This window comes from Notamacropus eugenii, chromosome 1, assembly GCF_028372415.1.
Source record: "Notamacropus eugenii isolate mMacEug1 chromosome 1, mMacEug1.pri_v2, whole genome shotgun sequence".
Lineage (NCBI taxonomy): Eukaryota > Metazoa > Chordata > Mammalia > Diprotodontia > Macropodidae > Notamacropus > Notamacropus eugenii.
This window is the reverse complement of record NC_092872.1, coordinates 427,261,153-427,286,149: the sequence shown is the minus strand read 5'-3', so window position 1 is coordinate 427,286,149 and position 24,997 is coordinate 427,261,153. Positions and strand designations below refer to the sequence as shown.

At 39.3% G+C, this 24,997-nt stretch overlaps 1 protein-coding gene across 2 annotated transcripts in view; it reads left to right on the top strand.

Moving 5' to 3' along the window:
- Nucleotides 1–4,980: 4,980 nt before the first annotated feature.
- ACTR5 (actin related protein 5) overlaps nucleotides 4,981–24,997 on the top strand; it is a 33,439-nt gene continuing 13,422 nt past the window's right edge. For both annotated transcript variants that reach the window (XR_011972053.1, XM_072631499.1), the window contains exons 1-5: nucleotides 4,981–7,129; nucleotides 11,013–11,242; nucleotides 13,531–13,700; nucleotides 21,401–21,618; nucleotides 22,635–22,817. Coding sequence is in view for 1 of the 2 variants with exons in the window: in XM_072631499.1 (XP_072487600.1) it covers nucleotides 6,758–7,129; nucleotides 11,013–11,242; nucleotides 13,531–13,700; nucleotides 21,401–21,618; nucleotides 22,635–22,817 (1,173 nt within the window). In the remaining variant the exon portion in view is untranslated. The remainder of the gene's footprint in view (nucleotides 7,130–11,012; nucleotides 11,243–13,530; nucleotides 13,701–21,400; nucleotides 21,619–22,634; nucleotides 22,818–24,997) is intronic.

The window sequence follows — 24,997 nt, the reverse complement described above, 5'->3', positions numbered from 1 at the left end:
TGCAAGTCATTTGCATAAAGATGAACAGTATTTAAATACTGGACCATTATAGTTAGAGGTGATCATCTTCTTTGAATAGAATAGAATAGAATAGAATAGAAGCCTTATGGATAAGAACTGTCTTACTTTTTTCCCCTTCTTAATATCTAGGCTCTGAAACACGATGATCAAACATTCATGCTGCCACTGGATAATACATACTTGTAATAGCAATGTCACTTTTCATTTTCCTTTTCTCTAAATGGTTGCTATATTTAATAAAGATCTAACCATGTTAAAAAAAATAGAAATTATTTATTTATTCCTTAAGGAAGCTTAACCTGCTCCTTTTACAGAGGAGGAAACTGGGGAGGTTAGAAGCTTGCAGATTTAGAGCTGAAAGGGCCAATCCTCCTGTTTTACCCATGAGAAAACAGATCCAGGAAGGGGAATGGACTTTTTCACTCAGGTAGCAAGCTGCAGGGCCAAGATTTACATTCTGAATCGAAGTCCAACAGTCTTTCTACTATACCAGTGTCAGACGCAGTCTTTGACTGAGGAAAAGGATCAGAAAATAATCTGCTCTCCACATTCTCCCTTCATCCCCTCTTCCTCCTCAGTCCTCTCTCTGCCCTTCTTCCCCCTACACCCTTTCCCTACCTCCTGCCCCAGTGCAGGCTTAAGATTCTCGAGCCCTGTCAGTTTCAGTCTACTTATCCAGCTTCCCTGACCAGGTTCTATAAGCAAAATACCCTTCTTACTCATGGGGCATTTGCCACACTCATGAAACAGGTTATAATCCTCTACTTCTGGATTGTTCCCAGGGATTTTACGTAGACAGAAGCAGAGAAATAACTATTTTATACAGAAGATGTCAGAGAAGGGTTGAAATGGACCAAGGACATAGAAGATTAAAAAATAATAAACAATGGCTTCCATTTTTTTTATAACACTTTAAAGTTTAGCAAAATGCCAGCATAACACTTTCATGGCATAGATAGCAAATATCTCCATTTTATAGGTGAGAATTAATAAATATTTATTATTATTATTTTTATTACCACAAAGTGCCAGTCACTGGGGATACAAAAGAGGCAAAAGACAGTCTCTGCCCTCAAGGAGCTCACAATCTAATGAAGGGGACAAACAAGTTATATACAAGATAAATAAGAAATAAGTAATAGAGGGAAGGCACTAGAATGAAGAGGGGCTGGGAAAGACTTCCTGTAGAAGATGTGCCAGGGAAGGCAATGTCAGGAGGGAGAACATTTCAGGCATGGTGGATAGCCTTAGAAAATGACAGGAGCCAAGAGATGAAATGTTTTGTTTGAAGAAGAGTCAGGAGGCCAGTGTCACTGGATGGAAGAGTATGTGGTGAGGAATGAAGTATAAAAAGAGTGGAAATACAGGAGGGGGCCTAGGTTATGAAGGATTTGTAATGCCAAACAAAGGATTTTGTATTTGATCCTGGAAGATAATTGGGAGCCTCTGTAGTTTATTGAGCATTGGAGTTAGGGAAGGAGGTGGGAGGGGAGGGAGAGTAACATACTTGGACCTTGGATTTAGGAAGATCACTTTGGTGGGGAGAGTCGAGGCAGGCATACCCACCAGCAGGCTATTACAGTAGTTCAGGCATGACTACTGCCCCAGGGTGGTGGCAAATCACAGGTGAGAAGTCAGACTCCTGAAGAGAGATATTGAAAAGAAGAAATCTATAGACTTCAGCAGCAAATTGGATACGGAAGGTAAAGAGATAGTAAGGAGTGGAGGGTGACATCTGGATTGCGAGAACTTGACAGTTATAGGAAAGGGTTTAGGTAGAAAAATAATGAGTTTGGTTTTGGATATGTTGAGGTTAAGATGTCTGCTGCTATAGTATATAACTATAACTATCCAGTTCAAGATATCTGAAAGGCAGTTGGAGATTGGAGGTCACAGACAGATTGGAGCACTGAGGTTCAGTGTCCAGCAAGCCATTAAATGTAGGTGTCGGAATCCAGTTCACACAGGGGATTCTCTTTTAGCTTGTAGGTTGCCTCTCTAGGTGTTGAAGTGAATTCAACAAACATTAAATAAGTGCCTACTGAAAATGTAGGGTTGCATGCTATTTCCTGGGATACAAAGACGAAAAAAGTTGAATGAAAAATTCATTATCATATTTTACTTAATTACCCCACAAATGAATCTAGCATCAACTTCTTAAAAGAGTAGGTCCAACTGATAGGTAAGTTATCTTACATTCATTTACTTCATTCACTCATTTAAAAAAAATTATTAGGCACCTTATATGTGCAATGTATTGTTGAGAAAGGAGTCTGGAACCCTGAATTTTAATCTAGTCTCCGACCTGTTGAGTGACCTTTGATTAGCACCTTCCCCTCTCTGGATCTCATTGCCCTCTTTTGAAAAATAACTAAATTGGTCTTTAAAGTTCCTTCTATCTCTGACATTATGATAATATGCTAATATGGCCTTTGGCAAGTGTCCAGAAGTCTGGATTGTTGCCCATAGTGATTAATCCCCAGGGCCACTGGATATGGATCTATATAGTTGCAGAAGTCTCTTCATCATTCAACAAAAATTAACATTAGAGGCCTCAGCAAAGTACTATTTGGAGGAGAAGAAGGAGCAATACAGTTTTTAGATAGATGTAATCATTTTTACCTCCAAGAATCTAACAACTTAATTTTGAAAAGCGCCTTAGTAGGGCTTCCACATCTATATAGAGTATCAGCCTTTATATCAATCAATCCACAAGCATTCATTAATCCCTATAAGAGATGGGCAAACAGAAAAGGATGAAGTAGTCCCTACCCTCAAGGAGTTTACATTTCATGGCAGGAAACAACCTGTATACATATAAGTAAAATACAAAATAAATACAAAGAAATGAAGACTCAAGAAAGGTCTTATGGGGGTAGCACTTCAGCTAAGCTTTTAAGGAAACTAGGGATTCTACTAGTCAGAGGAAAGAAGGGAATGCATTACAAGTATGGGGGACACCTTAGAAATTAGGGGATCTGGGTGGGTTCAAATCACAGGTCCTAGTCATACTACAGATATGACTTTGGATAATAAGTTATTATTTTATCTCAGTTGATCCTCAGAACATCTCTGTGAGTTGCAGTTGTGTCCTGTCCAGGACCCATTTGTGACCCATTTTGGGTCTTCTTGGCAAATATATTGAAGTGGTTTGCCATTTTCTTCTCCAGCTCATTTTACAGATAAGGAAACTGAGGCAAACAGGGGTAAGTTACTTCTCGCTGGGTATCACTTCAATAACTAGCTTCTTTAAAATAAAGTGTTATAATTATCCCCCCTTTTAGATAGGAAACTGATGCTGAGAGAAATTGACTTCCCCATTACAACAGCTAGTGTTTGAGCAGAATTCCCATTCAGCTTCCAGTCCTGTTATCTGCTATGCCCCTAATCACTTTAGCCTCCGAGTCCCTCTCCACAGCTGCAAAATGGATGTGATTCTAGCGCAACCTTCTTTACTAGGCTATTGTGAGGAAAAGGCACTTTACAATTGTGAGTTGCTTCTGTAATATTTAGGCATTTGAGAAGGGTTTTGAAATAGTTCTGGTCTGCAGGAGTCCTAAGTGGAGGGAATGATTCGTAGTTCCCAGCTCACAGTCTATTTATTCCCTGTAATGTTCATGGCACCCTAAACATGAGAGCCTCCCCTTACCCCCAGCTCTAAAAAAAGGTCATCGAGGGGCTAGTAAGATCTCTTATGGTCACAATCATGAGCTCCGTGATTGCTGCTGAGGGAAAGGAAGAGTTCAGAGTTACCAGGGAGGAAGACAGATGAGAGCTGATAGAGACCTCCACCCCTTACCCAACTCTAGGACTTCCACCTGGGAGACTGGTAAGAAAAAGAAGCTGGAGACAAATCTGTCAATTTAAGAGTCCTTTTGAGAGTTTGGAAGTTGTTGCCTCATCCAGAAAGAATATTCAGCAGACTCTGTATTGTTAGAATGTCTTGATTTTTGGCTCACAGGGAACTGAGTGAGTGAATGAGTGTGAGTGTGAATGTGAGTGTGTGTGTGGGCGTGAGAGTGTTGAGGAGAAGTGGGATTGATTGAATCAGATTTGGAAGGAACAGAACTTGGAAAAGAGCCCCCCCCCCCCCCCCATTGCAAAATAGGAGAGGAAACTAGATAATTTCAGCACTGGAGTTTGTACATCCTCAACAAGGTTTGAAAGTTGTGGCTCCCATCTGAAAATTTAACTAACAACTTCTCTTTTAACAAAGGAGACTTGACTTTTCACAAAATCAATTTCTGAGTCCTAGAGAACAAAATTGTGTGAAAAAATATTCCGTGTAGAAGGTAGAATGATGGCAGGTGATATTAGCCCCTTTTGAAAATGTATATAACCTTGTACCCCCAAATCAAGTCAGTTCTGGAATGGTCCCCTTAGGGAGTAGGGTCCAATTCTGGACTGTACTCTCATACATGTCAAACTAGCTTGAGAGAAATAAAAACACTGACACATAGCCTAATTTCATTTGTTTTTCTTAGAGCAAACTCTGTTAGAGGTCACTAAAAAGTGTACCTGTTTCTGTCCTCTTTTATTTCCTTCTCTATAAAATAGGGATAATAAATATTTGCATTACAATTACATATAACAAAGGAACAGCACACACCTCACATAGAATGTAAATTATTTTTCTAGAGTCTTATTCATCTGAGCACATAGTCTTTAAGTGGAGTTATGGGGAGCATAAAAGAGCCCAGATAAAAGTGGAAAAAAAAAAAGAATATAGAGGAAAATGCTCGAGACATACAAAAAAGCCATCTAGTGGAGGAGGTACAGAATAACTCATAAGGAAGAGAAAAGTCTCAACAGTATCTTCAGACACCAAAACAGTGCAAAACAGTGCAAGGCTCCAGTTAAAACTAAAGTAAATTAGAAATTCAATATGAGGTAAATAAATCTCACAGGTATCACTGAGAGGTAATGAGGCCTCATGACTGCAATGTGCAATTCATAGGTATGTTTTATTCAAAAGAAACAGATCAAGTAAGCTCTTTTTATAATTTATAATAAAAAAATAATATAACTATAATCAATTAAGCTCTTGTTACATACCAGGCACTGTTAGGGGCTGGGGATACAGCTACATATATGCAAATAAAATGACATATTGATAGGGGAACATAATACTGTTCAGTCAACTAAATGTTGGATGGCAAGTCACTTAGCCTCAGTTTCCCCATTAGCAAAATGAAGTGATTCCTTGAACTGATCTTGTCAGTTCCCTTCCAGCTAAAAGTCTATGAGTTATGAACGTGATTTCCTGATGACAACCACAAAACTGGCACAAAGCCAAACGATAGTATTGACGGGAGACTAGCTCTCTTAATACACAGTGGGAATACTTCTGCTAAAAGACAGAGCATCTGACAAATTTCTGAATGGGGTTTGTTGATCATTCCAAAAAAGCAGAGCAAGCAAGGAGGAGAACCAATCCTTTAAGATTTCACAGAATCACAAACCCTGTGACGCCATCTAATTTAACCCTACAGGGAGCAAAAACTTCTGGATTAGAACACCTCTGACAAATGATCGTTCAGCTTTTTTGATTTCCTTTTTTGAAGAAAGCTCGATCCAGGAACGTGCAGTCCTGCTTGTTAGAAACTCTTTGATAAACCTAATGGTGCAGCAGGTAAGAGCAGAATTCTATTACTCGCTATCTGATCATGGACAAAGTTACTCCCTCTTATTTTGGGGAAAACTGAGGTGCAGAGAAGGTAAGCGATTCGACCAAGGCAACGAACTAGTAAGCAGCAGAACTGGAATCAGGCGGTCTGACTCAAAATTCAAGCATCTGAGACTAGGCATGAAGAAATTCAGATCTTCATCAAGATGTTTCGACCACAGTGAGCTAAATACTGTCTAGCTGATGGCTGATTCTTTCCTATCTGGATGAAATGAAATAAAGATATGTAAAGAACTTTGTAATTCTGCTAGCTACGATGCTGCTGCTAGGGTTCGAGTCTGAGGAAGGCAGGCAAAAAGCCAGTCAATTCCACCCTAAAATGAGTTTTCATTTCCCCCAAATCCGTTAAAAAAAAAAAAAGCCAAGTCCAAGTTCCGTCCACCCTGCTTGGATTCTGGTATATAAGGATTATGAGCATCTATCGATCTTCTGAAAATTCAATTCCATCCCATCAACATTCACTGAGCACCAGCTAGGCGCCAGGTGCTGCGCTAAGTACGGGGCATACAAAAGAAGCCAGGGGCAGCTCCCGCCAGGGAGAAGCGCAGATACGGACGTAAATAACGCAAGCCATTTTAGGAGAAAGAGGAAATAATCAAAGGAGGGCAAGCTCCGAATTAAGAAAGGCTGGAGAAGGTTTCCCGTAGTAGGCGGGGTTTTACTTGGGATTTAAAGGAAGCCTGGGAGGTCCGTAATTCGAGCAGCGGAGGAAGAGCCTTCCAAGCACGGGGGACAGTCAGAGAAAATGCGCCGAGCCGAGAGCTGCAGTGCCTCGTTCATGGAACAGCCAGGACTCCAGGTGGCGCTATGCGGCACAACCACAGGCAGGGCACAGTCAGGGGCTAGAGCGCCTCTCGCCCCCTAGTGGAGCCGGTTTCAACAAGCAAAAAGACCCGCGGCGCTCTTACTCCAACGGCGGGCCGTGAAGCACGCAGCCGCAGTTGCGCTACGAACACCCCGAGGCCGGAACGTCTGCGCTGGGGCGGAGGTGACTGTAGCGCCAGAGGAAGGGAAAAGCGACGGCCCCCGAGGCCGCCGGCTCCTTCCAAGATGGCGGCGGCCTCTAACGTCTACGCTTTCCGCGATGTTCGCACGGTACCGGACCCGGTGCTGGAGCCCCCTCCGGCCGTACGGGTGCCGCACCCGGTGCCGCTAGTGATAGACAACGGCTCGTTCCAGGCACGCGTGGGCTGGGCGTGCCCAGGGGCCGAGCCCGATCCGCGCCTGCTGTTCCGCTCCGTGTGTGCGCGCAGCCGCGGGGCCGCGCGCGGTGGGGGCGCGCAGGTGGGCAATGACCTGGGCAACCTGGAGCCGCTGCGCTGGCTGCTCCGCTCGCCCTTCGACCGCAACGTGCCCGTCAACCTGGAGCTGCAGGAACTGCTGCTCGACTACAGCTTCCTGCGCCTCGGCGTCGCCTCTCAGGTGAGCGGGCCCTGCAGCCTGACCCCGGGCAGCCCTCTGACCCCTCCCCCTCCCCCTCCCCCTCCCGCGCCCCTCGGGCTCCTCCCCCTCACACACCTTCCGGAACCCTCTGACCCCTCCCCCTCCGCTCCCCTCGGGCTCCTCCCCCTCACACACCTTCCGGTACCCTCTGACCCCTCCCCCTCCGCGCCCCTCGGGCTCCTCCCCCTCACACACCTTCCGGTACCCTCTGACCCCTCCCCCTCCGCGCCCCTCGGGCTCCTCCCCCTCACACACCTTCCGGAACCCTCTGACCCCTCCCCCTCCGCGCCTCTCGGGGTCCCCCCCAGTTCTCCGTCCTCTCTGCTCTCCTACCACCGTTTTTACTTTTTTGGGGGGGGGGGTGGTGGAAGGCAAGGCCGTTGGGGCTAAGTGACTTGACAAGGTCACAAGGCTAGTAAGTTTCAGGTGTCTGAGGCCGCATTTGAACTCAGGTCTTCCTGACTCCGGGAGGACTCTATTGACTGCGACGCCTAGCTGCTCCCCCTTTTGCTGCGCGCATCCGCTCCCCTCTCCCCTCTTCCTTTTTGCCCCCCCTCAATCGTTTCACTTCACTTGAGCTTCTTGACTCCTCGTCTCGCTTCCTCATGCCCCCTCCCATTCTCGCTCCTTCATACCCCTTCCATCTCTGACTTCTCCCTCCCCTCTCTGATGCCCTCCATCTTCATCCTCTTCTTGCGCCTCTCAGACCCTCCCCGCCCCTTCTCTATGCCCCCCCGTGCCCTCTCCGCACCTCCCCTTTGTGCCCCCCTCTGCCCTGCTTCTTACCTCCGTACTTCTTCCTGTGCCTCTCAGACCGTGCCTACGTGCCCCCGTGGGCCTCTCTCTCTCATTCACCCTCTCTGCCCCCTGGCTGTCCTCTTGTTCCTTGGCGATCTGCTCTTTTCCCTCCCCCTCTTGATGCCCCCCACCTCGTCACCCTACCTCATTCTCCCTCCTGAGACCCCCGTCATCATTCATTTTCTGGATTCCCCCAATTCATTCTTTCTCTTATATTTCCGCTTCTTTACTCTCCCTTTTATTTTGTTTGTCCTCACATTCTTACTGTATCTCAGCCTCTTCTTTATCCCTCCTTTCCAGCAGTTTCCTCCTCATCTCACACTTTCTCCTCTCGGTTCAGTTCTCCAGATATCTATTCAGGAGGCATCTCTTTTCTGTTGAGCACTGTTCTGGGCAGGTTTGTAGGCATTCACAGACTTCATGGAGAGAAAGTGGCATGGGAGTTGGTTTTAAAAGATGGATATGAATTCAGCTAGGTGGCACAGTAGATAGAGCACAGGGCCTCGAATCAGAAAGGCTCATCTTTCTGAGTTCATATCTGGCCTCAGACACTATCAGGGTGATCCTAGGCAAGTCATTTACCCATTTGCCTCAGTTTCCTCATCTGTAAAATGAGCTGGAGAAGGAAATGGCAAACCGCTCCAATATCTTTGCCAAGAAAATCCCAAATGGGGTGAGGAAGAGTCAGACGGAACTGAAATGAATGAACAAGGAATTCACAAAGGTAGAGGAGAAGAGAACATAGCATAAGTGTGGGGAAGGAACAATGAAGTTTGGGAGAATTAGAACAGGTAGAAATGAATCAATTCATGAAAAAGCATTCAAGTGCTTATGTGTGAAGAACTGTGGTGAATGTTGGCAAATTAAAATCCAAAAGAGGCACCAGATTTATCTCTTCTTTTACTCTTTTTGTCCTATCTTGACGTGGCTCTTTCACACTCTGAGGACAGAGGTGGTCTTGCTAGTGCTTTGCATACAGTAAGTACTTAATGTTTTTTCATTAATCCATTCATTCCATTCACACTATAGTCCAGGTTGTGGAGGAACTGAAATACTAGTTCAAACTTATACTCATTAGGCCACTATTTACTCATTAACCATTGAATATGGGGGGCCATTAAGCGTGGAATGATCAGACTTATGTGAAGAAAGATTATTCCAACAGCAGTATAAATAGAATACATGAGACTGGGGAAGAGAGTAAAGGAAACACAGTAGGGAGTCCATTGCATTCGTTCAGGTGGGTGGAAATGAGGACCTGACTAGGATAGTGACCATGGGAATAAAAAGGAGGAGACTGATGGAAGAGATATTTCAGAGAGGTAAAATTGAGATATATGGTAACTGATGATGGATATGACAGATGAAGAAGTGGTCAAGTCAGAGATAACCCCAGTGTCATGAACAAGGGATACTGGGTGAATGCCAGTCAGAATGATTGTATATTCAGAAGGAGAAGCAAGTTTAGGGGATAGGATAATGAGCTTGGTTTTTTTTCCAAAATAAAATTTTTAAAAACATACATATTTTATTTTCCCCCCAACTACATGCTAAAACAATTTTTAAACTTTTTTTTAAGTTCCAAATTCTGTCCTTCTGTCTTTCCTCCCTTCCCCTTCCCTGAGATAGTAAACAGTCAGATATACATGAAATTATGTAAAGCATTTCCATATTAGTCATTTTATATAAGAAGACCCAAAAGAAAAAGGATGAAAAAGAAAGTGAAAAATAGCATAATTCAATATGTATTGAAACAGTATCAGTTCTTTCTCTGGAGGCAGGTAGCATGCTCACCATTAGTTCTTTGGGATTATCTTGGATGTCATTCACAGAAGTCATTCACAGTTCTTCATCAAACAGTATTGCTGTTGTTCTGTACATTGTTCTCCTGGTTCTGTTTACTTCACTCTGCATCAATTCATCTTTCCAGGCTTTTCTGAAATCATACTGCTTGTCATTTCTCACAGCATAATAGTATTCTATTATAGTCATACACCACAGCTTGTTTAGCCATAAAATAAGATTTCTTAATGCTAAGAATCTTTTTTCTCTCCCTCTTTTTGAAAAAGAAAACTTTCATAACAAATACGCATAATCGAGCAGAACAAAATTTCTGCATTGTCCGTGTCCAAAAATAAATCTTAATCTGCATTCTGAATGTGTCTGTGTCAGGAAGTGAGTAGCATGCTTTATGATTGATCTTCTGGACCCAGAATTAGGAATTGTGTTGATCAGAACTCTTAAGTCTTTCAAAGTTGTTTGTGCAGCATTGTTGTATGTTTAAATTGTCCTCCTGATTTTACTCGCTGCCCCCGTCTCAGTTCATTCAAGATTTCGCTAAAATCATTCCTTTTCATAATTTCTTATACATTATACTAATATAGCATTTGTTCAGCTATCCTCCAGTTATTAGCCACTTCTTGGTTTCCAGTTCTTCACCACTACAAAAAGAGACACTATAAATATTTTTGTACATATTGGTCCTTTTCCTATTTCTTTGATCTCTTTTATGTCAAGATAGTAGTGGTATTATTGCCGAGTCAGGGTATTAACACAGTTTAGTAACTTTTGGGACATCATTACATATCACTTTCCAAAATGGTTGGATCAATTCACAGCCCACTGATAATATGTTAGTGTACCTGTTTTCCCTAAGTTCCTCAAACAGTTGCAATTTTCTTTTGTTGTCATTTTTGCCAATCTTATGAGTGTAAGGTAGATGTCATATAATTTGAGGCCTTTCATTTACCAGCTCACTCTGCTTCCGGTAAGGCTGCTGGTTTTCATGGAGTACACAGAATACAGGAAGCTAAAATAACTTTTTATAAAAAGTATGAAGATCTCAATTGAGTTATAACTTTGCACAGTACGAATATATAACTTGTATTGTTTAGAAATGTATGGTTTCAGTTTGACAGGGAGAGGCTAATTTTTTCTATCTCACTAAGTTGGTTTGAGTCAAACTAAAAGCCAGTATAACACTTAGGGAATTTAATTTCTGCTTTTTAAAAACTATTAATCATCTTTTATTATCACTTTCATTTACCTATTCATTTCTACATAGGGCTGTGTTGATCATCCAGTAGTTTTAACAGAAGCTGTTTGCAATCCACTATATTCAAGACAGATGATGTCAGAGCTCCTTTTCGAATGCTATGGGATTCCCAAAGTTTCTTATGGAATCGATAGCCTCTTCAGTTTCTACCACAATAAAAGAAAAAGCTCACTTTCCAGTGGCTTAATTGTTTCTTCTGGATACCAATGTACTCATATTTTACCAGTCTTAAAAGGAAGGTGAGTTATACTTATCACATTTGAATGTCTGTATAAAATTCTGAGAAGAGGAAAGGGGTATACTACAGCAGAAAGAATATTGAAGTTGACTTACTCTGCTTATATAGACTTCTTTGTAAGTGACTGATATTTTTAAAGAAAATGCATGAATAAAATATTTGAGGGGGAAAAGTATTGGACTGAGAATCAGGAGGTACAGGTTTTAGTCCCAATGCTGTCACTAGATCTTGGGCAGGTCATTGAATGTTTCTGGACATTATTTAATTAACTTGTTTATAAAATGAAGAGGTTAGACTACATGAGCCTTCCAGTGATAAAATTTTATGATCCCATGATTATAATAACTTCATAGTTTAGAACTAAGTTGTTAATTTAGTGTATAGAGTTTTCAGTATTCTTTAGTTAATAAAGATTAGGTTATTTAAAGATTAGAGAAGCTTCAGTCAATCTGTTGTTTTCTCTTGACCTGTTGAGATGCTCCTGGCATTTTTTTCCTATTCAGGTAGATAGCTTCTATTAATCCTTTTGCATATTTAAATGAAGTCAAATTAGTAAGTCCCTTACCGATTTCTTGAAGAAAAAAAGTGAGATTCTTGAAAAATAATGCATACTTGCAATAGATATTCCCTCAGTAAATGCAACATATAGAATCTCAAGACAAAAGAATTGATAATGTAGGAAATGTTAATTATTTTTTTTAAAGAATATAAAGAAAGTGGGAAAAAATTCAGTAAAACTAACAATCAGTCAAATTTCACACTATAAGAAGTGCAAAGAAGGGGGAGTATTTTAATCTGTGACATTTTCATATTGTGTATTATGAGTTAGATATTGGTGCCTAAAGGCAAAGTGTGATATTACAGTCAAATTTCATTAGCATTTTTTTCATTCATTCAACCAGTTCATTAAGTACTTACATATCCTGTACTGAACTTTGTGCTAGACCATAGAAATAGCTAGGACATGATGCCTTTACGGCCTTACAGGGACTATATTCTGTATACACATATCAGCAATAACTTTGTGTGAGTAAACTGCCACATCCTAGTAATAATAACTCTTATTTCTATCGGCATTTAAATCAAGTCAGCAAGTGTTTATTAAGCACCTCTTATGTGCTAAGCCGTGGGGATACAAAGAAAGGCAAAAATATTCCATATCCTTAAGGAGCATCTAATGAAGGGAGACAACATGCAGGATAATTATTTTTGTTTGTTTACTACCTGTTCTGTAAGATACTAATTTTTTAATGTAGAAGAAAAATACTAATACTAATAGTGTAACGTGTAGGCACCAGAGTGCCAGAAACAATTTTGTTTAAATTTATCATTAATCTGTATCCAAGCCATTTCTAGTTTGGTGAGAGAGAATTCCAACAAGAATAGTCCTCAGTACCCTTCAAAATGAATCTCTACCCCCAGACAATTTGAGGTAACATTTATAAGAATCTTGAACAAGGAAAAGATGGCAAAATACTGTGTGGGTTAACATTCTAGAATTTCTGGAGTAACTAAATCTCTATCCCTTTCCTTCCTGGACTACTCCCTTAACTCCTAGAGTTAAGGATACCTCTCCCTTTCATAAAAGAGCACCTTGGTGGTACAGTGGATAGAGTACTGGGCTTGGAGTCAGAAAAACTCATCTTTCTGAGCTCAAATCTGACCTCAGACATTTACTAACTGTGTGACCTTGGGCAAGTCACTTCACCCTGTTTGCTGCAGTTTCTTCATCTGTAAAATGAGCTGGAGAAGGAAATGGCAAACCACTCTAGTATCTTCGCCAAGAAAACTCCAAATTGGGTCATAAAGAGTTGGATGTGACTGATCTACAACAATTCCCTTTCATAAGCCTTTCACACTAGAGTGGGGTGGGTTCTTAGGTAGATGGGTGGCAAAGATGTGAACTACACAAATTTGTTCTAAACTTCCCTTAGGTTAACATTAAATCCCCAGGTTTCTAAAACTTCATTTTCACTTGATCAGTTCTACTTAAAAATCTCTTTTAGCATGACTATATCAATGTTATTTCCTTAGTCAGCTATTTGTAAAATCTTGGATTTAATGTTTGAAAAAAAATTACTTGTGCACAAGAGACCTAGTTTGGTAGCATCTCATCATCTGAGAGCCTTTGAGACTTTTGTTACTCAAAGTACACTAATGAGAAAACAGACTCTGTAATACCTTAAGGTTCATGTCTTAAAATTGCCTATCCCTGCCCAAAGATGCATTGTTTTTTTCTATTCCTTGTTGTTGAACAGCTCAGTGTTATTTCTGTGGATTGGACCATAGGTTGGATGCCAAAAACTGTAAACGAATCAATCTTGGAGGAAGCCAAGCAGCTGCATACCTACAACGTCTTCTCCAGCTGAAATATCCTGGACATTTAGCTGCCATCACTCTTAGTCGAATGGAGGAAATCTTGCATGAGCATAGCTATATTGCTGAAGATTATGTGGAAGGTAATGATGTAAACCTTTTGATCACAGACTTTATGATTTCCATCTCTGTTATTTTCTATATTTGTTGCATATATGGGCTCTAGCAATTTTGTATGAGTACTTATTTAAAAAAGCACAATAGGGATTCATATCACTTAGTTATACTTCCTGTTTCTTAACAACTTTCCTAAACTATAGAAGGTAAGTATACCTTCTTTCTATCTTTTCTTCTTTTTTAAAAGCATTCTTTATTTCTAGGAGCTGGGCTATTAATTATTTGAGTGAATATTTTTTGATTACTTATTTACTTAAATATTTGGTCTGGTTTCCTCTCTGTAGCTCATCTTTGCAAGTTTAGTCTTTTCCAAGTTAAAATTTTCCCTGTCAGTTTACCCTTCTTAGTTAACTTTTTTACTTGCTTAGCAAGGTCTTTTAGGAATTGTAATTGGTGGGGTCTCTCCTTTATCATCCATCTCTTACAATTTGGAGACTACTTTGGAACCATAGTTCTTATGGTTCTGAGTTTATGCAAGAAACTTTTCTTAAAGGGACAGTGTCAGTATTAGTTCTTACTATCATTTGACTGAGTAGTGCAATCATTATAAGAGACAGTATCTATTACAGAGCATTTTAAGCAACATTTGAACTGAAAACTTATTTTTATTGTAGCTATGGTGTATACTCTTTCGGTTCTGCTTTTTTATTCTTTGTTGTTCGGTATAGAAACCTTAAACCTTTGAACAGGAGAATGGAGTGTTGGTGTTGAAATACATAATTTTTTCCAGTAATCTTAATATGTGATAGAATAATAATAAGATGAAACTATAACGATGTTACTTACTATATTTTATGTATGTAAATTAACTAACACCAATGGATATTTCTTTTATTAAAGGAAATTAGGGAAAGGTGATTCCAGTTATAGCAACTTTTAGAAGTGAAATGGTAGTATTTCTACTTCAGCTTATTTTTAGAAACCAACATTTGATATTAATTGAGATTAAAATTTGCTGTCTGTATAAGGAGTACATGCAGCAACATAAAAATACTTCATTAGCTTTCCCTGGACACTGAGACTAATAAACAGGATGGATTTCTCTCAGTAGTTTCATTAAGTCTTTAAATAAAATCAGACTCTCAGTTAAGAGGGACTATAGCAGCTATCTAATCTAACCCCTAATTTAACAAGAATCTCCCAGTTTTGATACTACCTGTGAGACCTTGGGAAAGTCATTTAATCTCTTTTGATTTCAGTTTTTTCACTTGTAAAATGAGGAATTTGAGAAAGTGATATTTGAAGCAGCCCTTCAAGATCTGTATGTATCCTATACACCATATATAAGAATTGGTCATCCATTCTTTGGTTGAAGGTTTCTAATGAAGGAGAACTTACTACCTCTGAAGGAAGCCTATTTTCCTTTTGAATAATTTTAATTGTTTAGAATATTTTCCTTCTTATCAAATCTAAATTTAGCCTCTTATCTTTGATTGGTAGCAGTAATGAAAATACTACCTATACCCCTTCACTTTTTGCCCAAGACTTCATAATCTTCATCAATGCTTTCTAAATTCCTCCTGGCATTATCATATGTGGTAACATGACTCATCAGAAGTGGGTAATAAGTATCAGGGTGGAGGATGAGCAGTTCTTTCTCCTTGACAGGTACTGACAGCTCATTCCTTGTGTCTGTTACTTCAGTGGTCCTTTTTCCTTTCTTCTTCTGTCTTTTGTCCTCTCTTCCACTTTTCAATGTACTGATATAGAACAAAACTCTTCTTTGTCTCTTTACTTTTTTCGTTTTTATATTTAAGTCCTTCCACTTATTTAAAGAACATTTCATTTCTCCTCATAATGTGGATTCTAGAGAAATGTCCTTCCAGCCCTTTTACCTTCTCTTCAAGTAGAAGTCTTATCACTGACCATGTTACTCTCCTGTTCGAGGTTTAAGTGGCTCCTGTTTTTTCTGTAAAATATCAATACCAGGACACTTAAAATCTTTTACAATCTGACTGTAGCCTACCATTCCAGGATTATTGAACATTACATTACTTCACAAACTCCACATTTCAGCCAAACTAGCCTACTAACTGTTTCCTGGACATGGCACTCCATCTCCCATCTCTGCCTTTGAACAGATTGTCTCTATGCCAGGAATTAGTTCTTCCTTGGCTTGTTCTCTTAAAATTCTTAACTCCCTTCAGACCTAGTTCAGAGTCTAGATCAGGGGTGGGGAACCACATTTGACCGTCTAGGTCCTCAAGTGCAGCCCTTTGACTGTATCCAAACTTCACAGAACAGATCCCCATAATAAAAGCATTTGTTCTGTAAGACTTTGATTCAAGTCAGAAGGCTGCGCCCAAGAACTTAGAAGGCCACAGGTTCTCTAGCCCTCGTCTAGACAATACCTGAGGCTTTACTTGCTCCCCTCTAGTTATTAGGGGCCCTTCCCCAACATCACTTTGTATTTATTTTGTATATATTTTTCTGTGCACATGTTGTTATATTTCAGTAGAGTGAAAGCTCCTTGAGGACAGCATCTGTTTTTATTTTTTTTCTGTGTATACCATGTGCTTAGCCTAGGAGGATGAATGAATGATTAATGGAAGGAAGGAAGGAAACCAAGTCAAGTCACCAAACATTTTTTAATCACCTACCATATGCCAGGTGTTGTACTAAGAGCTTGGGATACAAAGAAAGGCAAAATAGTCCCTACCCTCAAGGAATTCACAGTTTGGGGATGGTGGGGAGAAAACATGCACACAGCTATGGGAAAATGTGATATATGCAGTACCAGACAAAATGGAGGTCATCTCAGAGGGAAGGCGTATTAAAGAGGAGTCAGAAAAGCTTCTGGAGATGGTAAATGTTTAGCTAAGACTTGAAGGAAACTAGGTGTAATGTTAATTAGAATTAAAGATCTTCCCCACCCATTAATAGGCCTCACCTAGAGTCCATTAAGGAGAGCTTGATTAGGGGAGGCTTGTTTTGTAGGAACACCCACACCTTTTGTTAATTAATGAAGCACTGGGTCATCAGGGTCCTGCCCTCCGGCTCTGAAATGTGTATATATACTCTGAGGTGAGATTTTGCTTTGCGGGCTTCTTTGGAGGAAGGTTTGTGTGCCAGATAAGACTTCTGGGTAGCTGTGCCTCCTCCCCTCTTTGAAAACCCAGATGTTGGTGCTTCTCTCTCTGGTAATTTTGTATGTATGTAATGGTCAGATAGTTGGATCTGTCTGTTGATCTGTGATGTATGTATTGCTTATGATCAGATGATTGGAAGCCCTGTCTGTGGGTCTTTATTTCTCTGCTTGTATTTTCTCTGTTGGTGAATGTCATTAAAATAGATTGTTGACCCCTCAAAAGTTGCTTTCCTTTTAGAAAAGCAGATCTAAGAACCTCTTGTGTGGCAGTGAGGTGTGGGAACATTCTAGATATAGGAGACAACCAGTGAAAATGCATAGAGTTGGGACGTAGAATCTTACGTGAGGAATAGCAGGGAAGTAAGAGTCACTGGATCAGAGTACCTACATGGAAAGTAAGGCATAAGAAAACTGGAAAGGTAGAAAAGGGCCAGGTTATGAAGGACTCCTTTAAAAGCCAAAGTGAATTTTCTTTTTGTTTCTGCATGTGAGTTTATTGAATTTTGGGGAATGACAAGGTAGGAAGATCACTTTGATAACCAATCATGGGTTGGATTAGACTGTGGAAATCTTGAGTCAGGTCAACTAGAAAACTTTTGCACTGGATTATGCTTGCCTTGATGAGGATCCTCACCTGAATAGTGACAGCATCACAAGAGAGAAGTGGTCATCTATGAGAGGTATTGCAAAGGTAGATTCAACAGGACGTGGTAGTAGATTGCATATTGCATTTGGGGATGAGAGAGAGAACACCTAGGTTGTGAGTCTGGTTGAGTGGGAAGGTGTCCTTTGTGCGTAATTAACAATTACTTGAACTGTGGCAGAAAGACATATCATACATACTATGTAGATCACTGCAAAATTCCCCATATTCTTCATTACTTTGTTTTCCATAAGTTCCTCAGTCTTTTGTCTTTTTTGCTAGTAGCTCTTGTGAACAGCTTCTCTATAGAACTGCTCTGGAAGTTGCTGTGGCAACTCTGTAGTTGTTTGGTTCAGGAGCTGTCATTCTCTTTTCTCACTTTATTATCTCCTTATCAGTAACATCTAGTTTATTTCCCCTTATCTTGCCAAGTTCCTTCTCAAGTGTCTCCCTGAATTTGATTCTTTGATCTTCACAATTCCAAAACCTCTAAATTTCCTTAACAGATCCTTCTTCAGCTGTAATTCTTTTCATCCTTCATTTAATTCTTATTCCTTACCACATTTTAGTGGGAAGGCTTTCTTACAGTTAAAATAATATGCAAATTACCTTTTAGTTCTTTTTTTCTTTCTATATAGTTAATTTTTCTTTGTATGTAGCCCCCCTGTGTTGTGCTTTTGACTCTCTGTCTGTTGCCACCAAGACCTCCTCACCCTTCAATAGCTGGTTTGGGGCCTTTTCATCTTGGAACATCCCTCTGCCATGCTGGCCCTCTTTTCCCATTGCTGAGTTTCTTCTGAGGGCTTTTCATTTTGGGGATGAGCTCAGCCTGACTGTATCTCATTCCTCCCCTAAACCTGTTTCTGACACTTTGGACACTGTCTGCTTTGGAGTGGTTAACTCCCCTTCCTACCCTCCATTCCTCAGCTTTTCAGCTCCCTTTTAGGTGTTGAGTTCCCCAGTTAAAATATAAGTTCCTTGAAGAAACGGATTGGCCTTCTTTTTGTTTTTATTTATATCCCCTCAATACAGTGCCTAGTAAATAATAAGCACTTGGTAAATGCTTTATTGCCTGTTTTTCATTATCATTTAATATAAATCTTAGCCCTGATATTTTAAAGTCATTTCAAAATTGGCTTTCTTAGTGGAGGGGAAAAAAGTATAGATAATTAAAAAGTTATTTACATTTGTCTTTGAGATAGTTTTTATATTTATATTTGAGTATAATAATATTTTTCTGGAAATTTTTAATAATGTTCACATACCAAACTAATTCAAAGTTTGTTACAATTTGACTACATTATGTCTGGTGTAGGGAAGCAGGTTTAGTCTGTTACTTAATTTCATTTGGCTTGTGGAAATCTAGCCAAAGTATGACCAATACTTTTAATTCTGGGAGTCATTGCTCATTCAAATGCTTGGATACTGTAGTGCTTATTAGTTGTATTTGCATAGAAATTATTATTGGTTAATCTTTGATTTTGTATGATCCTTTATTGTGGGTCTGTGGTATATTTTCGTTTTGTAGGTCAATAGCCTGTGATTAGGAAAAACCTACCTCTGCCAGTTACTTGTGATTCTTTTTTGGACTAAAAATGCTCTTTATTTAGATTCCAGAAATTCTTGTATGTTGTGAAACCTCTATAAATTCTTTAATGGCAGGAACATGTCTTATCCTTTTAAAAAATTCTTCATAAGAACTAATGTAATGCTAGTACATAATAACAGAAATAATTATACAACTGACATTTGTGTTCAAGTTTGTAAAACACTTTATATGTATTATATCATTTCAACACCCTTGTGAGATTGGCACCACGTACTAGAAGATGTTCAGTAAATACTCAAAAAAAGAGACCACAGAATTTATGGCTTAAGGTGACAGGAAACCAGTATGAACTGGTGAGATTAGACTTGCCCCAGGTTACCCAGGTTGTATGTGGCAAAGCAGAAAGTTGAGCTCACATCTTATTTATAAGATCCTGGAAATCCAGAGCTTGAAGGGGCACTATTTACCACTAGAAAAGGACCACATATGGTCATTTCTTAGAATGTCATGATTTTTTAGGTCCAAGTCTGTGGACTTGATAAATTATGATACAAGATTGGTTAGTTTGCATGATCTTTCTTCTTCATTCATTCATATCTTAAAATACTTAATTACTTTAGGTAAACAAGGGTAATGGAGGCAGTCAGTGGCTCAGTGAATAGCACACTGGGTCTGGAGTCAGGAAGTCTGGAGGACCTAAGTTCAAATTTGGCCCCGGGCACTTCCTAGCTGTGTGACCCTGGGCACATCAACCTCTGATTGCCTGACAAAATGGATTTCCTGGAGAAGAAAAGGGCAAATCACCAGTATCTTTGCCAAGAAAACCCCAAAGGGTCAGTCACAACTGAAAAGACTAAGCAACAACAAAGAGATACAGTACTATTATTTCCATAGTCATAAAGTCATATTGTTATTAGAGATATTTGTAAAGTAATAACTCACATTTAAGGTTTGCCTCCTGACCACCTTGTGAGATAGGTGCTCTGTTTGTTTTGTAGTTGAGGAAACTGGGCTAAGAGTTTAAGTGTTAAGTGGCATAGCTAGTAATAAGTATGTGAGTCTGGGTTTGAACCCAGGTCTTCCTGAATCCGATAGAGATTTTTGTTTAGAGTTTAGCCCTCTACTCTTTTATATCATACTTCTTCCAAGATTACCATAACAATATTTGGAGCCTGGGATACATGATTTAAAATTAAGGAAAAAACATTTTGGATAGAATTTTTAAAAGAGAGTAAATCTTAGAAAATAGGACAGAAAAACCTCAGTGAACAAATTATCTGGGAATAAAGTGTCTTTATAATGAGATTCATTCATACTTCAGTACTTAAGGATCCGTGATTTCAGCAATTTGGGTAGTCATCTATGAGTATGTACCAAAACCAGTCTGTGACTTAAATGGTCTTTGTGGGTTACTGTAGCCAAAAAATTCAACACTTTGTCCAACATACTGATGAATTTCTCTGAACTTGACTAAGTAATTTCTTAGACAGTGGGCATATGCAGTCAATAAGTGGGGCTGACCTTGAAACATCCAGCATAGTACTGAATGTTGGAGCTTATATATTGCTGGCATAGCCTTTGAATAACAATAATAATAACGATGATAGATGGCATTTATATAATGCCTATATGCCAGGAACTGTGCTAACAGAGACAATGTCCTCATTTACAGTTGAGGAAACTGAGGCAGATAGAGGGTAAGTGACCTTCCAAAGGTCACACAGCTAGTAATTGTCTGAGGCTGGATTTGAATTTAGGTCTTCTTGCTCAATCCACTGTGCTCATACCTAGCTGCCTAGAGTCATTCCACATGCCACTAATACCATGATGAGGTATTTTGATTTCCCCTGACGAGAATGAGCAAAAGGGGGTATGGGAGTGTATGCATCCAAGTCACAGATTTCTTTTGGCACCTGGGACTTAATTTTGCTGTAGCACAACTCTATTGTACAGGTTCTTTTCTTCTAGACCTCTTTTCATGCCTAAGTAAATGTTTCCTTTTGTTCTACTTATTTCTGTTACATGTTATTTCAGTTGGTATTTGATTTTTTGGTATTTTTCCCTCATACTTCCTATAACATATCTCCGTGCTTCCTTTGTTATTTTTACTTATGGTAGAATTTCTGACAACAAATTGTCTTTCTGGAGCTGAAGAGGCTCTCAGTAATTATGTAATCCAGTGTTTTCATTTTACTGGTGAGGAAACTCAAGTCCCCAGAAATCGTAGACTCACCCAGGGTCACGTAGCTAGTTAGTGACATAGCTGGGCCCAGAACCCACATCTTCTGACTCCTAATCTAATATTCTAATAAGTATTGCTGTATTTAATATAGTGTTCATCCACAATAATGTTTCTCTTTAATAATTCTCTAAAATAAAAAAAAAGAATTGCAGAAGTGGAGATCTCCTGAATATTATGAAAATAACGTTCATAAGATGCAGCTCCCCTTCTCCAGCAAGCTGCTTGGTAGCACCTTGTCGTCTGAAGAGAAGCAGGAGAGGCGGCAGCAGCAGCTACGGCGGCTTCAGGAACTTAATGCTCGACGACGAGAAGAAAAACTACAACTTGATCAAGAACGGCTGGACAGACTTCTCTTTGTGCAGGTAATGGCTTCTTAACATTTAGTATGTGAGCCAGAGGAAGGCCAGAACTTCATCTGTGAAACTTCTCTGCCTGGACCAACAAGACTTATGTCCCAGCATTTTAGTCTTCAGAATGAAATAAAGATCGTGGAGCTGCGGGATATACTCAGGAGAATGTGGCTAAAAGTAAAGATTTTTAAAGTCCTGGGTGAATTGTAGCTGGATCTTCATTTTAAAAGTAGAAGGCTACAGTTTTATCCCACAAGCTAACATGAAATTGACATTTTGAGCAGTAAACTAGGGATTGAAAATTTCAGACTTTGCTTAGGATAAAAGAAAATGGATTTAAATTGTAATAGAACTTGAAGGGAGACTTTTATGAGTTAATGGAAATTTTTTTAATGTGTATCTCCTTAAGGTTGAATCTACAATAATAAAGCCAAACTCTTTTTCACTATAGCATTTTATTGCCGTTTACATTCATTTGTTTGAAGAGCTTTGGGCATGATGCATCATTCAACACCCATTTATAACATTATCAGTAATTAACCTGAATCACAAACTAAATAGTTTTGCTGATTTGCAGGTTCTATATATTATGCCCAGCAGCAGACTACATTGTGTGTCTGTCATCTGAGGTTAAGCCTTGCTAAGTGCTTATTATCAGAAGGTTGATCAGCAGGTGATGAATTTTTTGGCCAAACAACTTGTTCATCTAATAAAGCACAAAGGAACTCTGGATATATCAGTGGAGAGTGTATCCAAACCAGTGAAATAACAGATGCTTGAAGTATTGAAGTCTGTGCCAGATATGGTCACTTAAGGTGATAAAAACATGTTCTTGGCTCTGAGAATGAGTTAGTACGTGTGCCTTGGATGATGTAGGTACAGTGTTCTGAAATGTCCTTTCCAGGTTTGATTTTTTTAAAAATTGTTTGCCTAACTTAGAATTTTTAAAGCCTTTTTGTCTTTCTTTTGTCTGAGTATATACACTATTAATCTTCAGCTTATTGAAATTCCAAACAATCTCGTTGTAGGAGCTTCTAGAAGATGGACAGATGGATCAGTTTCACAAAGCGCTGGTAGAATTGAACATGGACTCTCCAGAGGAGCTACAATCTTATATACAAAAACTCAGTTTGTCAGTGGAACAAACTAAGCAGAAAATCCTCCAGGCAGAAGTCAATATTGAAGTGGATGTTGTAGATACCAAACCAGAGGTAAGGATCTGAGAGGACAAGTAGGGTAGATTGAGTTTGCTTTTGAGCCCTTTCTCTAGTCAAATGGTGCTCAGTAATAGGAATAAGTTAACACCTTCTTAGAGGGAAGACCAGTTTTATTTTTTCTACCCAATTCCATTTTGGCACAGCAGCCCTTTCCATGTCTCTTTGCATATGATTGCTATTGTGTCCAATGAGAGAGCAGGAAGAAGAGGCTAGGTTGATTCGCGATAGAAAGGTTGCAATCATTGGAGCCAAATAATGATGAGTATTTACTTGGAATCTCCTCAGTGCATAGGGCCAAGGCATTAGGAAAGAAAGAAGATCTATGAGATGGAAGAATAACGTATATTCCCTAGCAGTAGAATCTGTAGTTACCACATTGATACTAATGAGTATCCCTCCTTTCCATATTTTGCTGTGTAACATAGGTAAAGCAGTTAGCATTTTTGGTCCAAACAACTCATTCATCCATCCACTCAGACACAGAGTGATTCTGGATTATATCAGTGGAGAAACTGTTCAAACTAGTAAAACAATAGTTGTTTGAAGTATTGCAAGGCAGCTAGGTAGTGCAGTGGATAGAGTGCCAGGCCTGGAGTCAGGAAGACCTCAGTTCAAATCCAATCTGAAACACTAACTGTATGACCCTGGACAAGTCACTTAACCCTGTTTACCTCAGTTTCCTCATGTGTAATATAAGGTGGCAAACCACTCCAGTATCTTTACCAAGAACATCCCAAATGAGATGATGAAGAGTTGGACATAACTGCAAAACGACTAAACAACAAGAAGTATTGAATTCCAGCTAATTAATACTTCTCCACCTTTATACCTGACTTGTGATTTGATTCTTGTGTTTTATTTCTTCTTTGAGTCCAGGTGGTTTATAATGTACTCCAATGGAAATATCGATCTTATTTTTGCCTGTGTTCATCTTACTTTGTACCTTTTTCTTTCTGGTTCCTGGACTTTCTCACATAGTGTTCTGTTTAAAAAATCATTTATTTTTAAAAAAATCATTTATTTTTAACATTTAGAAAAGATTTTGAGTTCCAAATTCTCTCCCTCCTGCCCCTCCTACATCCATTGAAAAGGCAGGCAATGATATCAGTTATGTATATGAAAGCATGTAAAACATTTCCACATTAGCCATGTTGCGAAAAGAAAAACAAGAAAAATAAAGAGAAAAATTATGCTTTAATCTGCACTCAGATTTCATCAGTTTTCTCTCTGCAGATGGATAGCATTTTTCATCACAAGTCTTGGAATTGTCTTGCATCATTATATTGATCAGTGGCCAACTTTTCATAGTTGATCATCTTTATATTGTACTCTTACAGCATACAATCTTCTCTAGATTCTGCTCATTTTACTCTGCATCAGTTCATATGAATATTCCCAGATTTTTCTGAAACCATCCACCTTAACATTTCTTATAGCACAAATATAGTAATCCATCACAACCACATGCCACAACTTGTTCAGCCATTCCCCAGTTGGTGGACATCCCCTCAATTTCCGATTCTTTTCCACCACACACAAAAAAAATACTTTTAAATATATTTATTCATATAGGCCCTTTCCCCTTTTCTTTGGTCTCTTTGGAATAGAGACCTAGTAGTGATATTGCTGAGTCAAAGGGTATATACAGTTTTATAGCCCTTTGGGCATAGTTCCAAATTGTTCTCCAGAATCGTTGGACCACTTCACAAGTGTCCCTGTTTTTCCACATCCTCTCAAGCATTTTTTTTTTCTGTCATGTTAGCCAAGCTGAAAGGTGTGAAGTAGTACCTCAGAGTTGTTTTAATTTGTATTTCTGTAATCAGTAATGATTTAGAGCATGTTTTCACACAACTATTGATAGCTTTGATTTCTTCTGAAAACTGCCTGTTACCCAGTTTCCTCTTAACAACATCTTTACCTTCTCCCTAACCTCAAGTTCTCTCCACCCTCCATTCTCCTCTTTTTAACTTCATTATTTTTAACATGTGACCTATTAAACAGATTCATTTTAAAATATTTACATTTTTTCTTTTCAATACATGATTCTAAAAGATTGTATATTCTTTTGTATTTTTGAGGATGTCCTGTTGACCTTCCTTTTTCATCATATCATTTTCAGTGATACTCCTGTCCCTAACAGGTTCCTTCCTTGTAACAAAGCATTATAGCAAATC